Source organism: Syngnathus acus, chromosome 10 (genome assembly GCF_901709675.1).
Source record: "Syngnathus acus chromosome 10, fSynAcu1.2, whole genome shotgun sequence".
NCBI classification, from domain to species: domain Eukaryota; kingdom Metazoa; phylum Chordata; class Actinopteri; order Syngnathiformes; family Syngnathidae; genus Syngnathus; species Syngnathus acus.
In genome coordinates, this window is record NC_051095.1 from 305,702 (window position 1) to 321,890 (window position 16,189).

Below are 16,189 nucleotides of genomic sequence, written 5' to 3' on the forward strand. Positions count from 1 at the left end.
TGTCCGTATCTCTTGTTTAGCCTTTGGTTGTGTGTTGTTCGCAGGATCACGTAAATGATTGTTTTTATTGTCCTTTTTTTTTCTTCTGCCCCTCCATCTTTGCATTTCGGCCTCAGAGAACTTGAGGAATGTGGCCCGCGCCGGGCATCATATTGTTTTGTGTCAGGAGGGCTCTTTCTCGACCCACTGTGTGAACAAACGTGTTCTTTTTATTTCTTGACAATTGAGATGGGATGGATTTTAACCTGTGGAAAAAAAAGACAACCAAATAAATGTAACTTTTGAACACTTGAGTATTAGCTTTGATTTAAATAGATGACAGTGAGGGGGGCAACTGCAATGAATCAGCTTCGGGGAGGGAGGGAGGCAGGGGGGGCAGCTTGCAAAAGGGTGAGAACCCTAACCTGAGGCATCACGAAGAAGGTCATGGTGTATTCTCTCAGTTGTCCATCCACGACTCCCTCTTAGCTACCTACCGCCTTGTGCACAGCAACGGTAGGGATGCTGGGCTTGCTTGCATGCATGGCATGGAAGCCTCCGTGCATTGCTAAATAGTCTTGACTATCATTCGCGCTTTTTATTTTTGCTTCTTCGGTAACTGGTCTGGCCTGAGCACGAAAATTAAAATGACAAAACTCCACTCACTCACTCACTCATTCACTCGCACGCGCACACGCACACACACACACACAGGAATAGGCGCTGGAGGCTACGGGATGCTTTTGCACTACTAGCCTACTTTCCTCAAAGACGGGTGGGTCACTAGTGTATTCGGTGAAAGCGTCCAGCGGCAGCCACCGTGAAAGCTTTATTATATTCCAAGAGACACACACGCGCTTGAATACACTCCGATGCTGTGCGTGCGTGCGTTGAATGAAAAGACGCAATAAGTCGCCAACACGGACGGACGGACGGACGGAGCTCCTTTATTTCTCCGCTCAATCTGTGTGGCTGGCACGAGATGGACGAGCGGCCGGCGCGCTCATGGACAGGGCGCAAAGTCTGCAAGGAGACTAAATTGAGACTGCGCGTGCTTTTCCTGGATGACAGCGAACGCACCTTCGAGGTGGAGGTGAGTGAGTTCCACTGGCGTTATTTGATTTGTCAAAGTACGTGCATGTGACAAGCGCCACTTGACACTGAGTAGCCAGCCATCCCTCCATGCGGGAAGGAACGCGTTGAATGTGTCGCTCCCATTTGCTAGGCAAACATTTTGGGCTGCCACTTCTTCAACAAAGTGTGTGCTCACCTGACGCTGTTGGAGAAGGAATACTTCGGACTGGAGTACCGTCACCAGGGCGGCAACTACGTGAGTCGGTCTCATCCGGCGCATGCGCGCACGCCTGATGGCTTTGGACTCATTCGGGCTTCTTTGGCAGGTTTGGCTGGAGCTGCTCAAGCCGCTCGCAAAGCAGATTAAAGGTAAGTGTTTATGGATTCACAACAAATGGTGTACATTCTTTATTTATCGATGAGAGAAATTCAAAGCCATTTGGGAGAATGTCATCCAAAGCACAACAAGTGGGATTGATTTTTCTTTTTTCTTGAAGACACCCCCGATCTGCTCTTCAGGTTCATGGTTAAGTTCTTCACTCCGGACCCCAGCCAACTACAAAGGGGCCTCACTCGGTACGGCGCCGTTTCTCATCTCATCGCACCTCATCTCATCTGCTCACGTCACGTCTTGTCTCTCATCACATCACATCTGATCACATGGCAGGTATACGTTCTGTCACAGATGCCGTTATGTTGTGCGCCTACAGGTACCTTTTCGCCCTGCAGGTCAAGCAGGACCTGACCAACGGCAGTCTGACCTGCAATGACAACAGCGCCGCCCTGCTGGTCTCCCACATACTGCAGTGTAAGGACCAAACAAACATGGGATTGATTCATTGTCGTACACTCCGAGTTTTACCAGCCGACAGTGTCTCCTCCTCGCAGCAGAACTCGGGGACTACGATGAGGAGCTGGACTGTCAGCACCTACAGATGAAGCGCTACGTCCCCAACCAGGAGTACCTGGACCACAAGATCCTCGGCTTCCACAAGAAACTCAGGTACAATGAATCCCAGTCAGCCTTCCCATTGAAAAGCTCGATAGTTGCCTATAGATGCCACAAGATGGCAGCCAAGCACAATTTGTGATCCGAAACAACTCCCCAGCCCATTCATTTGGTTGGGGGCACCAAGATGGCCCCAAATAGCAGCATGGTACTCCTCATACTTATTTCTTATGATTGTTTTTTTTGGTTTTGTTTCGGCCCCGGCAGAGGCTTGTCCCCGGCCGAGTCGGACGTCCACCTGCTGGAGTTGGCCAGGAAGCTGGACATGTACGGCATCCGGCCGCAGTCGGCCAGCGACGGCGAGGGCGCGCGCATCAATCTGGCCGTCACGCACTCGGGCGTGCTGGTCTTTCAGGTAGCCGCCGGCCGGCGGTCGGGCGGGCGGGCCGCGGGCTTCCGACGAGCCTCTGGCAGCAGACGCCGACTTTGCACGCCTTTGCTCAGGGAAACGCCAAGATCAACGCTTTCAGCTGGGCCAAGATTCGCAAACTGAGCTTCAAGCGCAAACATTTCCTCATCAAGCTGCATGCCACTCTTGGGGTCAGAGTCCAAGGCTTTTCTTTGTTTGCGTTGACTTTTGGGGGCTCACGTTAAGCTGGCCGCTCTGCTCTGCTCTGCTCTGCTCTGCTCTGCTCTGCTGTGCCCTGCTGTGCCCTGCTGTGCCCTGCTGTGCCCTGCTGTGCCCTGCTGTGCCCTGCCGCCCCGCCCACGCAGCCGTCCCGCAAGGACACGCTGGAGTTCTGCATGGCCACTCGGGACGTGTGCAAGGCCTTCTGGAAAAGGTGCGTGGAATACCACGCCTTCTTCCGGCTGACCGAGGAGCCCGGGGAGGCACGCAGGAGCGCGCTGCTGTCCACCAAAGGCTCTGGCTTCCGATACAGGTGACGACCGACGTCTTTCTTCGCACGTTTTCTTCTTTGCATTCTCCGAGGAGGCTGACTTTTGCTTTGGGAACGTGGACAGCGGGCGCACACAGAAGCAGCTGCTTGAATGTTTGGGATCCGGCCAGAAGAAGCCTCAGCGATCGGCCAGGTGAGTTCCATGAAATCCCGAGGTGGTGCCAACGCGACAACGTAGCAAGCCACTGAGCGATTGGCTAAGGGAGCGTCATGGGAGCCAATCAGAGCCAGTGTTTTTACATTCGTCAGCAGTCACACAAACAGAAAAGGGGGGGTGGGGGGGCGCTCGGAAATAGTCCGCCAGGGAGTAAACTCAGTGTCTGCTTGCGACTAGTCCGGATGTTGCAAAACAGGTTTTCAGTAGGCCTAACGATTCAAAGCAGGGTTTTAAACTCAAGTTCAATTTGGCTTTGGCAGTGTTGGAAAAGTTCATTTACTACACAAATTAGTTCCAAGTTCAGTTCACACATTTTAAAATGAACTTGTTCACTTCCGAATTGAAATGAGGGTTATCGTTCTAAAGAAGAAAAGCCAATCAAAAAATGTTGCTCTATCAATCTCAAATTGTGTATGCTAAGACTTTTTTTTACATTTTTTTAGTCAAAACAATGACCGTGTTTTGAAGTTGATTACAGTTTCCAACTGGGGTTTCAAACTAGGTTGGGGTTCAGGGATGGATTAGGGTTTCATTTCAAATCCTACATTGTAAAAAAAACAACAACAAAATAAACAGTTACAAGTTGTTTTTACCTACCTTCAAGTTGAGCTTGAAGAAAAGGCTTGTGCTCTTGTTTTGAAATGCAGGAAAGACAAACTCGGAGACGTTTGCTCAATTTGGCCGACTTGAAATGCTTTCAAATTTTGGGTTCAGCCAACAGGAGTTGGGGGTTCTTTTATCAACTCGAGCTATTCTTCCACGCAGCACTCGCCGCCGGGCAGAATCCGACTCCCGCCAGTGCCGATCTTCCCCCGATCTCCTGGCCGCCTCTCAACAGGTGACCTAAACCCGATCCATTTCCATTCCATTCGCTCGTTTCATGGCTTTGCGCCGTTGTCGCCCAGCAGTACGAGGACGCCTTTGCCCGGCCCACTCGCTCCTCAGAGGTCAACCGGCCCTACGCCGCCGCCCCCCCGAGGTGTCGGAGCCTGGCCCGGGTCACGCCCCTCTGGCCGCAGCAGGCGGACGAGCGAGCGCGAATATCGGGCGCCGTCGGGCGCCGCCGGCCCGTCCCGCAGGTGGCGCAGCAGCTGGTTCTACTCTACCCCCACACTCCCGCCTACCAGTACCACCCGGTGCTCCCCACGTTCCCCCAGCCGTATTTCTCCTCCGACTGCGCCGTCTCGCTGGAGTGCTTGCCGCAGCCGAGGAGGCGGGACGGACGACGGCGGCCGTCTTTGTACCCGCCGGTCGGCACGGAGGCGGGACATTACAGCGACGACTGCAACTTCCTCCCGGGGCTGCCTCGCCGACGGCAAGCGGACGGCGAGTTTCGCCTGCCATCGTGCCAATTGCGTCCCCTGGGCTACTATCCCCACTTGACGCGACCAAGCAGGCCCACGTACCTGCCGCTCAACGCCGCCGCCTCCCCTCTGCCTCGAGGCCCCGCGCGCAGCCGCAGTGATTCCGAGCCCCGAGTTGGGCGGCCGTGCTACGGAAGGCCCGGCGGCGGCGGCGGCGGCGCCCGGATGAGCTTCTCTTCCGGCAGCCTCCAGCTGGACGAGGAGGACGAGACAAAAGAGGAGAGGAAAGGCGCCACCGAGGTCACGCTCTAGCCCAGACTCGTGTGGAATAAACCGAGACAAACAACGTTTGGAATGCATCTTAAATATTTATTCATAAAACTCTACGTCCCGCTAAAGACGAACATTTTTTTGGTTGCTGGTTCCCTCTGAGTTAACATCCCTTATGATATATTGCAATAAGATAGCCAAGTTGCAGATTGTCTTTGGTAAGGAAAACTGGAGAAGCGCGCCGCTCCCACCGACCCCATTTGCAGCGAGCGAGGGAGGGAGGGAGGGAAAGGGAGGGAGGCGCCGATGGCTTCTTACTGAGCACAACAAAACATCAGAACCAGAAGAATCATTTTGGCATGTCATTCATCTTTGTCAAGTGCTGCCCAGCAAATATCTACAAAAGGTAAAGCGGCGCTGCCGGATGACAACCAGCGCAAAAGACCACCAGCAGTGGTGGTGAAGGTGCAGAGACGTTGCACAGCAGATCTCCAAATTGCAAGCTTGGGCGGCGGCGGCGCTTTGACACGCATCACCGCGTCCTCTTTCCGCCTGTCCTCAGTTGCCGTTGAACCTGAGGACAGCGGGACCACACCAAGATGAAAGCGGAACAAAGGGCAAACCTTTGCACAACGTCACAAGCGCAGTTCTACTTCACAGCCACTAGATGGTGCTGCTACACACTCTCGTATCTTAGGCGACTTTGTTTTACTGGGAGCTAGCTCGGTGAGGAAATGACAATCTCGTCCTGGTGTCAGACACGATGAAGATGGGGCTTTGAACCCCCCGCCCCGCCCCCCTCACCATCCAGACAAGAAAATGGCCTACCTGGCAATGATGTGCGTCACCATCTGGTCCGCGATGCCCGGGCAGGCGTCCTCGGCCGATCGGACGTTCCGTTCCAGCTCCTCGATGGCCGACGGCTTTTCCTTGTGCCGCTGCTTCAACTGCAGAAAGGAGAGCGCACAGCGCGCTGGCACCTTGTCATGAGCGACGACAGGTGGGCCGGGCGCAGCTACGAGCGGACCCACCTCTGAGAAGACGGGCGAGATGACGGCGGCGAGACCGGAGGGCCGTTGGTCCGTCTTGCGCTTGCGCACTGTGGTGAAGCTCCACTTGGGGGGCTCTCCGTCCTTCCTGTCGCCGGACTCGCTGAACGCAGCCAGGCCAGGCCAGGGCAGGCCAGGTGAGATGAGGCCGGTCAAACCAGGGAGGCGGCTGGAAGTTTTCGGCTCTGCTGTGCGACTTACCCGTCGTCCGAGTCGTCGGGGCTGCTGTCGCTGTGGCCCTGCTCCCGCCACCTTCGGTACCTGTCAATCAACTCGCTGAGGTAGGACGTCTTCTTGCAGTGTTTGATGATGAACTTGTGCTTGAGCAGCTCCTTGGCGGTGGGACGCTGAACGAGGAGACAACGCCGTGAGCCCAGCCGGCGCGGCTCGCCGCCGTCCAATTGACATATCGGACCAACGCAATTGTTTTTTTCCCAGGAAGGCCGAGTCAAACGTCGAGGCCAGAAAGTCGACAATAAAACAATCATAAAACAATAAGAACAAAACGGCGCCTTACGAAGCCGGGGTCCTTGTTGAGGCAGGCCTCGGTGAACTCTTTGAAGCTCTTGGAGAAGTCGCCCGTCAGCGTCGGCGGCGGCGACTTGGGGATGAGGAAGAGCACCCTCATTGGGTGCATTTCCGAATTGGGCGGCTCCCCCTTGGCCAGCTCGATAGCGGTGATGCCCAGCGACCAAATGTCCGCCTGGAGGCACGAGTCGGAGCAGTCAGGGCCCGGACGCCGAGTCAGAGCCCGGGCGCCGAGTCAGAGCCCGGACGCCGAGTCAGAGCCCGGACGCCGAGTCAGAGCCCGGACGCAAGCGACGACGCGTGCGGCAATAATCTGACCTTGAAGTCGTATGCAGACTGCTGGATGACCTCCGGTGCCATCCAGAAGGGCGTCCCCACAAAGGTGTCCCGCTTGATTTGCGTGTCCGTCAGCTGACCGGCCACCCCAAAGTCGGCCAGCTTCACCTGGCCGTGCTCCGACAAAAGGACGTTGGCGGCTAGAAGGGAGGGGGGGGGGACAGATCCACATTACAAGGCCATCCATCCATCCATCCATCCATCCATCCATCCATCCATCCATCCATCCATCCGTCCATTCGTCCATCCGTCCATCCATCCGTCCTGCGACAGCCCACCTTTGATGTCTCTGTGGATTTTATTCTCCGAGTGAAGGTAGTCCAGCCCCTTCAGGATCTCCTTCAGCATGGTGGCGATCTGCGACTCATCGAAGGGACCCGCGTGGAGCTGCGTTTCAAAGACGACACTTTTTTTGGTCCATTTCACATTCCAAAATGCAAACTTTTGGAAGCCATTAGTTTGCGCTCCCAAGCCATTTCCTCGGACGGAAGGAAGGAAGGAGGCTCACCAAGTCGAGCGCAGAGCCTCCGCCCAGGTACTCCATGATGATCCACAGTTTGCTGCCCTGAAAAACAGGCGGCGGGCCGTCAGCGGGCCCAGCGAGCGCCGCCGCCGCGTCTTCCGTCTCACTTTGAGGTAGGAGCCGTAGTACTTGGTGATGTAAGGGCTGTCGCACTGGCTCAGCACGGTGATCTCCTGCTGGATGTCCTCGATTTCGTCCTCGGCCTCCTCCAGGTCGATGATCTTGATGGCCACCACGCTGAGCGAGCGGTTGTCGATGCCTTTGAACACCTGGCGGGCGGAGAGATGCCGCAAAGCGCTTGGAGCTCGACAACATCCAATCCGGGTTCCCAAATGAAGCGAGGAACAAATGGATTCTTTCTCACCTGCTTCAAACGTGGCCGATGACTTTTACAACGGAACGCAATTCAAAGTGATTTGAAAACCATTGCGCCAATTCATTCGCAAATAAAATGTTCAAAACGTGAAAGAATTTGACGTAACAAACAAATGGCTTGTTTTGGAATGCAAGGCGTCAAATTTAGATGGAAATTGGAATGCACTGAGCGCCGATTGAGGAGAAAAAAAACGCGCCTTAGAGGAACCGGACTTTCCGAACGGACCTCCGAAATGAATATTCGTCAACAGCCAGCCAAGAAGCTCACCTCTCCAAAGGATCCTTTGCCAATGCGCTCCAGCTTGGTGAACAACGCCTCCGGATCGATCTGAGAACTCTAAGGGAGAAAAGGAAACACAGCACAACGCAGGCGTTGATCTGGACGCCAGTTGATCTCCTCCAATTCGAGCAATTTTTCCTTGAGCGCGTTGAAGGAAAAGACGGGCGCATGCATGTCTTCCTCCCTCCCTCCCTTCCTCACGCCGGCCGCCGCGCGCACGACGGCTGTCAAATCATTTTTCAGTAGTCACCAATCATGAGCGTTGCAAGCATCCATTCGGACACGCAACTACTGCAAGCAAGTTGGATCCCGGCTCGTACGGGCAGAAGAAGGCACGCTGAACCTTCGACGGACCGCAAAGAAGCCCGAGCGAGCGTGCAGCTGTCAATCATTCCCACGCCTCCGAAAACAAAACAACGAGCACACCCAGGCGGGCAGGCGGGCGGGCGGGCAGTGCCTGGCAGGTTACACAGGTCGGCACGCCCGGCTGGCCGGACGGGTGGGCGGTCGGTCGGGAGCCTCCCAACAGACAGACAGACAGACAGACGGACGGACGGAGCCAGCCAGCCAGCCAATGACAACTAGAAATACGAGTCATTAAACTATTAAGTGCAATCATTGAAGAAGACTGAAAAATGAATGATATGAACGCTCGTTTGTGTGAAAGTGCAAAACGATTGCACAGATGTCTTAGAATAGAATAGACAAATAAAGATCTATTCTATTCTAAGACATCTGTTAACATATTCAGATCATTCACAGTGCAACTTGTTGCATTTGTCAGCGAACATCCAATGGCCACGCATATTGTTTTTAGTCTATCATGTACTATGTCTCGTCACCGTGGGATAGTGGAAACGTCATTTCGGTTTCTTTGTGTGTCTTGGCATGTGAAGAGATTGACAATAAAGCTGACTTTGACTTTGACTTGATAGCCGCCGCGCGCAAAGAGGCAGCACCGACCCGACCCGACCCGACCCGCACCGCACCGCAACGCTGCGTGTTTTGTTGCTCGACGTGCGGAAGTCGTTCGACTCTCGAGTATGGCAAGTCCGATTTCAAAAGTGGCTCTCGCGCAGTGCCACCTCGCCTTGCCTCGCCTCTTGATAAACGGGTTCAGTTGGCTTTTGAAAGGCCGGTCCACCTCCGTGCTTACTTACCTGCATGCCTGGAACCTCCATGGTGACTTTTGTTGAAGCGAGAGACAACGCCGCCCTCCTTTCCTCCCTCCCTCTGTCTCGCTCTCTGTCTCTCTCTCTCTGCTCCTGGTCACTTTTGCCTTTGAACGCTGTCGGGAGCTCGACGCGGGGCAAAACAAAAAGTCCCGCAACGTCCAGCCGATGGAAAAAGTGCCAGCACAGGCGACAGACAGACCAACCGACCGACGGAGAAAGTCGAGGGCGAGCGAGCGAGCGAGCGAGCTGTGTGTAAGTCGAGAGAAAGTTCAGCAAACTACCCAGGACAGACGCTTGTTGCTCTGTGGGCGGGCGGGCGGAAGAAGGAGGTGTCAACAACAAAAAGCAGCAGTTTTACGACCTTGGAATATTAAAAGAGTTCAAAACAAATTTGCTCGCTCTCGAAGCGCCTCTGCACGGTGGCCTACAAAAACGTTCATTTGTATTTTACAACTATTTTAGTGACCATTTTTATTTTGTCCATTTTTCCGTCACACATCAACCGGAAGTGAAAAGAGCTTATTGGCGTGCCTTGCCTTGCCGAACGTTTTAACCAGTGACTCTCTACTGCCATCTAGTGGACGCGGGGTGGAACTCAGCCACCACCGTCAGCTTTGCCCGATTTTGAAAGCAGTGACTCTCTACTGCCGTCTCGTGGACGCGGGGTGGAACTCGGCCACCACCGTCAGCTTTGCCCGATTTTGAAAGCTCTCGCGTGTTACCCGGGCCGACTTCCCTCCCGTGTGGTTGTCCTGGCAACACGGAGGCCAAGGAGACCCCACGCGGTCGAGTTGCAAATCGCGATTCGCCCTCGGATTTCCAGTGCCGGCAGGCAATAATGGTGCGAAGTAATCAATCAATCAATCAATCAATCAATCAATCAATCAATCAGCCAATCAATTAATCAATCAATCAATAAATCAATCAAAAAGCTTCCTTTACGATGATCAGAGACGTTCATCAACAAGTTCTGCTTTGGAATCAACCTCCCATCTATCCAAGACTTGTACCTGTCCAGCTCCAGGAAACGTGCAAGGAACATCTCTACAGAGTACAGACCCTTCTCACCCAGGTTGCAGTCTGTTTGAACGACTCCCCTCCGGACGGCGTTATAGAGCTCGGTACGCCAAAAGCAGCAGACACAGACAGACAGCTTCTTCCCCCAGGCTGTTGCTCTGATGAACTCACACCACTCGTTAAGAGTCTCAGAGTCATTACTGTGCAATAACATCCTGCTCTCCACACCTTTTTTGAATTTGTCTACACTGTTTGTACTATGTGTCCTCTCTGCATCCATTGCAGCCTGGTCATCCTGGATAAGGGACCTTCCCATCTGTGGTCTCTGCTCAAGGTTTCTCAGTTCCCCTAGCTGGAGTTTGGAGTTCTTCCTTGCCCTCTTGGGAGTTTAGGATCAGGGGATGTTTGAGAATATTTGCCATTTTTCACATCACGTCCTGAGTGTTGTTAGTCACCTAAATGTTGAACAGAGGCTGTGATTTACCCAAGTCAAATTCCTTGTTTGGCACGCTCAAACATGCCGAATAAAAACCTCTTGAATCTTATTGGAGACTTATTCTCAAGCATCATTTTACACCTCACAACACACCAATTTGGAACAATAGCTCTATTTTGATTCCTAGAAAATGTGCTTTCATTTCTGAATGGTTCTCGAAAGAAATATGGGCGATATCTGACTTCATGGATGAGGAGGGAGGAATCTTGCGTCATACTGATTTCTATGATAGATATATGATTTCTTGGACTCCAAAAAAGTATAAACAAATGGTGAAAACATTCCCATTATCCCTGATTAACATGGTTAAACAAGATCAAATGTATGAAGGCTGCTACATGTTAATGGAATTGATTGATTTTTGGGATGATAGATGTAACAACAAGTTTATTAGAGGCTGTTTTTTGGAAAACTCTTTTTCTGGTGCTTTGATGGGTGGTGGTGATATTTTGAAAGGCTTCAGCTCAGGAGATATAAAAGTGATTAGATGCAAGTATTTGACTTGTCCAGGCCAAAAGATGCCAAGTATCAGGAAGAAAAACAAGTCCAGACTAGACTAACGCCATTAAAATGCTGCCTTAGATACTTGAAAAGACACAGCTCTGTGAAGATGAATCCTTACTGTGGTGATTCAAAACAACGTGCAATTTAATGTTAGCAACTTCACTACAAAAAAGTACGGTGGAATGTTTTGTAAAAGGAACTTTCATTCCATTTCAAAATGTTCGAGAGCTTCTTTACACCCAAAAAAGGAAAGACATGACATTTTGGTTATTTACAGCAGAGGATGGTATCATTTGAATGATCCGGCCCACTCGACATCTACCGAGGCCCCAAGTGGCCCACGGTGTGAAATGGAAACTGTCACCCACATTGACAATATCATTGCAGTAAGGTCATGCGCCGCACGGAACGCTGAATGTCGGCAAATTCGCAGACCGTCCGGCCAAAGCTCGTCGCTAGATGGCGAAGAGGAAGCTCTGGATGAGCGGCATGACTCGGAGGGTGGAAAGGTCGGCGAGGACGGCCTGCAGCGGAACACGCGGCAACTTTATTCGCGCGCGTATTTGCTTCTTCAAAATGGATCTCCGGGGAACGACGCACGAGCCGTACCTCGGCCGAAGCCAGAGACGTCACTTCCATCAGGTTCTCGGCCCGAAAGGCGAAGACGGCGGCAGCCAGGACTAGTCAACCAGCGGCCGGGATGAGAGCGGCGTCGAGAAAGCGGGCGCCAAACGGCGGCGTAGCTTACCCGCCACCAGCTCCAGGGAGTCGTAGCCCAGGATTCGGTCCCAAAGGAAAAGCAGCTGGTCGGTGCAGAGATATCCTGAGAAAGCTCGAAGCAGCCACTTAAAGGCGATGCGTAACCTAGCCGCAAAAAAACAACAACAACAAAATCGGGCTCAAGCCCAAGGTGCTGCTCTTGTCATGAGAGCATCAGCCACAAGGTGGCAGCACGAGATCATAGTGGGCGCAAACGTGGGCTGACGTTTGATCGGTAGAACACTGAATTGACCGGGCGGGCCCTAGTCAATTTCATTGGGTTGTTTTTAAACTTCATTTTCCATGGACCTGGCTCACCCGTGGCTTTTCAAAAGGCAAATCCCAACCCGGGCGGCGGCGGCGGCGGCTGACCTTGCTCGACATTTCAGCTCGGCGGACAACTTACGGCTGAGCTCCGATCCGTCGCAGGTGGTGGAAGAGTCGCGGCAAGTGCGTCTGCAGGAGCCGCTCCAAAAGCAGACACAGCGACACGATACCCTGCCGGCCAGACGCAAACAGCAGGGAGGCCGATAAGGCGCCGCCGCGGTGGAGGCGGTGAGGGCGTCCGGCGCCGCCTTCTTACCGAGCGCGCCGAGGACACAGAGTGTAGGCGGAAAAAGTAGCGGGTGTACATCTCCCTGAACACGCTGTACAGCTCTGACGGCTCCTTGTACAGGAAGCACAGCGGGGCCACTGGAACAGGCGCGGGTGGGCAGCTAGCCGGCTTGCTTTCGGGAGCGTCCCAAAAGTGCACGGCGGCGGCAGCGGCGGCGGCAGCGGCGGCGGCAGCGGCGGCGGCGGCCCTTTGACTCACCATACATTGAGAAGCCGTGGAAGGGAATCACGCCTGTTGCAAAAAAAAATGGTTCTTGTGTTAGCTGCCCGTTCCTTAAAATGGAAAAACGGTCAATTTTTGGGGGGGAACAAAAGAGCAATAAAGGCTCTCTACAAAGCAACCTAATGCGGCCCAATCGCGTCAATGTTTCACCAAACGATGACCGACTCATCCGGACTCTAGCTTCATAAATGGCGGCGTCAAAATCAAGCTTGAACCCGCAGCCGCTTCCTTCCTCGGTCAAGATGGAGGAAAACAATGGCAACGGAACGGACCACGTCATTTGTCAAAGTTTGTTTGTCTGGGTGAAATGCGAGCGGAGACGCATGCTCAAGATGGAGGCTCACCGTTGGGAGGATAGACCACGGCGTAGGCCTCGTCCCCTTCTTTGCCTGCCAGACAGACAGACAGACGGACGTAGAGGGCGGCTTTTGAGCTTCCAGGTAGGCGCTGCTCACCTCGGATGTAGGATTTGGGCGGCGTGGCGCTGTTGTACTTGAAGTGCTCCAAGACGCTGGCGTCCCGGGAGAAACACAACAAGACCTGCGGAGCGAGCCGTTCGGAGGTCAGGTGGAGGAGAAGGATGGAGGCTAAGGCTGGTGAGCAAATACCTGGTAGAGGAAGTCTTCAAAGACAAAGTAGTAGTCGTCGTTACTGGCCGTCAGCTTGACATCCTGCAAGGAGGAGGCGAGGCGAGGCGCCCGCCGGCCGCACGTCACCCAGAAGCTGACCGGACCGGATCGGGCCAGGCCGGGCCAGGCCGGGCCAGGCGGCTTACCTTGCGGATCAGGTGGTCCACCAGCAGGTCGTGTTGGACGACTCCTGCCTTGAGCTGCTCAAAATGCATGGCGTCCTAAAATAGAGGGAGGAACATCAAACAGGATCGAAAGCACGCTTGGAAGCATCGCTTCAAGAAAGAAAGAAAGAAAGAAAGAAAGAAAGGGGACGGTGAGCACGTGTCGACGAGTGTAAAAGTGTCGCCCTCGCGAGCTGATGGATGGGCACGGCGGAAGCGCGCACGCAAAAGCCAGCAGGACGGACGGCGGAAGTTGGGCTGGCTCGCTGGCTGCCAAACAAGAATCTCATCTGTTGGCTTGGGATGAAGCGGCTGAGACGCGCTCCAGACAGCCATCTGGCACTTTTATGGCCCGCTTGATGTCAGAGGCGGGAGTCTGGATCTTCTCTTTGGACAGCCGGAACCAGGATCGCCAAACGCGTTTTGGGCTCATCCGCTTGAAGACAAACACGGCGGCGGCGGCGGCGGTGGCGGCGGCGGCGGCGCACAGCCTTCCAACCTGCGGCCGGTCCACAGAATTGAGGATGAGGGCCCAGAGGTCGGCCCGCAGGCCGGTGGGGCAGCCCCGACGGCTGTACTGCTGCGCCGCTGCGCTGTCCTGCCCGCCCAGCACTGCGGTGGCACAAGATGGAGGACGATGAGGAGGCGGCCGGGCTAGAAGCGGGCGGGCGGGCGGCCGGGCCACAGGTGGGCCACGGACCGGCTATGGGCCGGCGGGCCGTGCTCTCCTACCTTTCTTTGCCGTCTCCACGTAGTCCCTCTCAAAGAAATCTGCAAAGCCATACAGAGGTGAAGGAGGCAGAAATGAGAAGAGGGTCCGCGCCTCGACTATTCCGACGTAGGGCCCCGGCGACGTCAAGCGTCTGTCGCCGACCGGCCGACCGACGCTTAGATAAAGGTGACAGGAAGAAAAAAGAAAAAAAAAGCGCCTCCCTGGATGGATGTGCCCATCGTCGTCGATGCCCAGCTGGCCGGCGGCCAGGTTTAGCTCGGCGTAGGCTCCTCTCTGAAAGAAGAGAAAGGCAAAGGTCAAAGGTCAAGACAGAGCTGCCGGGCGGGGTGGGCCTACCAGCTGCTGGATGTCCTGGACGTCCAGGGGCACCTGGATCAGGCCCCAGTGGCTCCTGGTGCCCGGCTCCTCGTCGCCGCCGCACTTGTGGTTGGGGCTCCGCAAGGCCACCACCACCTGCGCCACGGAAGGGCCATCAAGCGCAGTCCGCGTAGCCGCCGCCGCCACTGCGCACTCACCTCCAGGAAGTCTTTGGCGGCGTAGATGGGCCTGAAGCCGGTCAAATCTGCAAGGCACCGCGGTGTCCCAACGTTAGCCAGACACACAAAGGCCAATAGAAAGAACAAAGTCAGCGCATTCCCGTTGGCGAGAAATACCCGCTTCGTCCGTGCCCATCTCGTTCCATTTGCTGCTCAGCTCCCGCTGCTCGGCCGCCGTCCTCTGCGGCACAAACAATCATGGCTGATCGCTTAGCGCAGCTCTAGCCCTTCCGCCCGCCCGCCAATTGTGGATTTTTACCATCCGGGCCAGAGGCACTCCCAGCTCTGTGCTCATGCCGTTCAGGCTTTTCAAGATGCGGCGCTCCCAGCCGGCCTGTGACACACACACACACAGCTTCCAAGAGACTGACCGGATGGACACCACCGCGGCGGCGGCTCAGAAGCTGACCTGGGCCTTGCGCATGTAGGCCAAGGGCTCCTTGACATGCTCCGGCGGCGCCGCTGCCGTGAGACTCGAGGCCAGTCGCTCGCTGGAATCAAACAAAGGCACGCACCCGCCCGCCCGCCGTCAACCTTTTCTTCTCAAAGAGAGGGCTGGGCGGTGGTTAACGACAACGGCTCATCCCAAGTGAGGAGGAGGATGAGGCACTCGCTCCAGCGTCCTCATCCGGGAGACAGCTGAGGACGCTCGCTTAGCTACGGCCTCCGTCACTGACAAGTAGCTGATAAGGTTTATCGGATGTAAACCAAAACAGTCGGGGGATTCTTTTCATCCATCCTCGCAAAGTCTCAACGTACTTGTATATACAAATGAGCAAGAAAGAAAAGGTGCTCTCAAAAGTGGCCTTTGATTTTGAACCGAAGCTCCACACGCTTGCATTGGAGTCGGTGGGCGCAACTTTATTTCTATGGCCCTTCATCACGAAAACGGGCTCCACGTGTCAAACCTTGAGAAGAAACTAAGGATTACCAGTCACAAAGCTATTCTTGAAACAAGTCCAAGTGGGCTCAAATTTCCTTTTTGGGGAGAGTGCAGCAGTAGTCGTCCCTGTTTTTACTTACACTTGTAATTCTCGATACACTGCATTCTGGAGTTTTTTTTCCCAGCCTGTAAACAGCACAACAAGGTCAATGCAACGCAAATAAACAAACCCCAAAAACTTGCCGCACCTGAAGTTCTGAGGAAACTCCGCACGTCGTCCTTTATTGAGTCCAGACGGATCTCGGGTTGATGTAAACACTCCTGCGATCAAAAAGAAAAGAAAAGAAAAGAAAAAGAATGAAGGAGAAGATGCCGGTTGTAGGACGTTTCTTAGTGTTGGGGTTCGGTTGGTTGAGTGTTGGGGGTAGCCTGCAGCTAATGCTAGCATACTCACCCGAGCTTCTCGCTCCATCTGAGCGTGCAAATGGCTTCCCTTCAGGCGTTGGACGAGCTGAACAATAGTCAGTGACAACTCGGCGCCTTCGTCCATGTTTCCTTGACGGAGCCGCGTCGCGTCGGAGAGCACCAAATAGACGTTGAATCGGCAATGACAGAGCCGAGCCGAGCCGAGCCGAGGTTGCTACGGCAAGTCCGCTTGGACAATCTGTCGAC

The 16,189-nt window shown here is 54.4% G+C and overlaps 3 protein-coding genes across 8 annotated transcripts; 1 reads left to right on the top strand and 2 right to left on the bottom strand.

Annotated features, from left to right (window-relative positions):
• Window positions 1-660: 660 nt before the first annotated feature.
• On the bottom strand, window positions 661-16,174 carry tbc1d19 (TBC1 domain family, member 19). 5 transcript variants are annotated; one of them, XR_005098982.1, is made up of 22 exons: window positions 15,972-16,174; window positions 15,766-15,838; window positions 15,658-15,703; window positions 15,044-15,125; window positions 14,894-14,968; window positions 14,752-14,815; window positions 14,614-14,660; window positions 14,435-14,551; window positions 14,299-14,371; window positions 14,098-14,136; window positions 13,865-13,977; window positions 13,348-13,422; window positions 13,181-13,243; window positions 13,028-13,112; window positions 12,917-12,961; window positions 12,549-12,581; window positions 12,318-12,427; window positions 12,141-12,232; window positions 11,724-11,839; window positions 11,585-11,655; window positions 11,333-11,499; window positions 661-692 (listed from the first exon to the last, which is right to left on the bottom strand). XR_005098982.1 is itself a non-coding variant. In XM_037260583.1 (21 exons), the coding sequence occupies exons 1-21, from the start codon at window positions 16,065-16,067 to the stop codon at window positions 11,431-11,433; spliced, it is 1,584 nt and encodes a 527-aa protein (XP_037116478.1). In that variant the 5' UTR covers window positions 16,068-16,174; the 3' UTR covers window positions 11,246-11,430. The 5 variants fall into 5 exon arrangements, 2 of the variants coding, with proteins under 2 accessions (XP_037116478.1, XP_037116479.1); XR_005098983.1 differs by having other exon boundaries at window positions 673-693; window positions 11,336-11,499; XM_037260583.1 differs by lacking the exon at window positions 661-692 and having other exon boundaries at window positions 11,246-11,499.
• Window positions 947-4,768, top strand: LOC119128322 (FERM domain-containing protein 7). 2 transcript variants are annotated; one of them, XM_037260580.1, is made up of 12 exons: window positions 947-1,072; window positions 1,205-1,309; window positions 1,380-1,422; window positions 1,551-1,629; window positions 1,764-1,861; window positions 1,942-2,056; window positions 2,270-2,417; window positions 2,507-2,602; window positions 2,777-2,943; window positions 3,026-3,094; window positions 3,884-3,956; window positions 4,024-4,768. In XM_037260580.1, the coding sequence occupies exons 1-12, from the start codon at window positions 962-964 to the stop codon at window positions 4,732-4,734; spliced, it is 1,815 nt and encodes a 604-aa protein (XP_037116475.1). In that variant the 5' UTR covers window positions 947-961; the 3' UTR covers window positions 4,735-4,768. The 2 variants fall into 2 exon arrangements, with proteins under 2 accessions (XP_037116475.1, XP_037116476.1); XM_037260581.1 differs by having other exon boundaries at window positions 4,027-4,768.
• Window positions 4,771-9,158, bottom strand: LOC119128331 (serine/threonine-protein kinase 26-like). The gene is made up of 11 exons (XM_037260594.1): window positions 8,944-9,158; window positions 7,772-7,840; window positions 7,236-7,397; window positions 7,114-7,170; window positions 6,884-6,992; window positions 6,588-6,745; window positions 6,259-6,444; window positions 5,943-6,088; window positions 5,724-5,844; window positions 5,521-5,639; window positions 4,771-5,266 (listed from the first exon to the last, which is right to left on the bottom strand). Exons 1-11 carry the CDS (start codon window positions 8,962-8,964, stop codon window positions 5,251-5,253), a joined length of 1,164 nt encoding a protein of 387 aa, XP_037116489.1. The 5' UTR covers window positions 8,965-9,158; the 3' UTR covers window positions 4,771-5,250.
• Window positions 16,175-16,189: the final 15 nt, after the last annotated feature.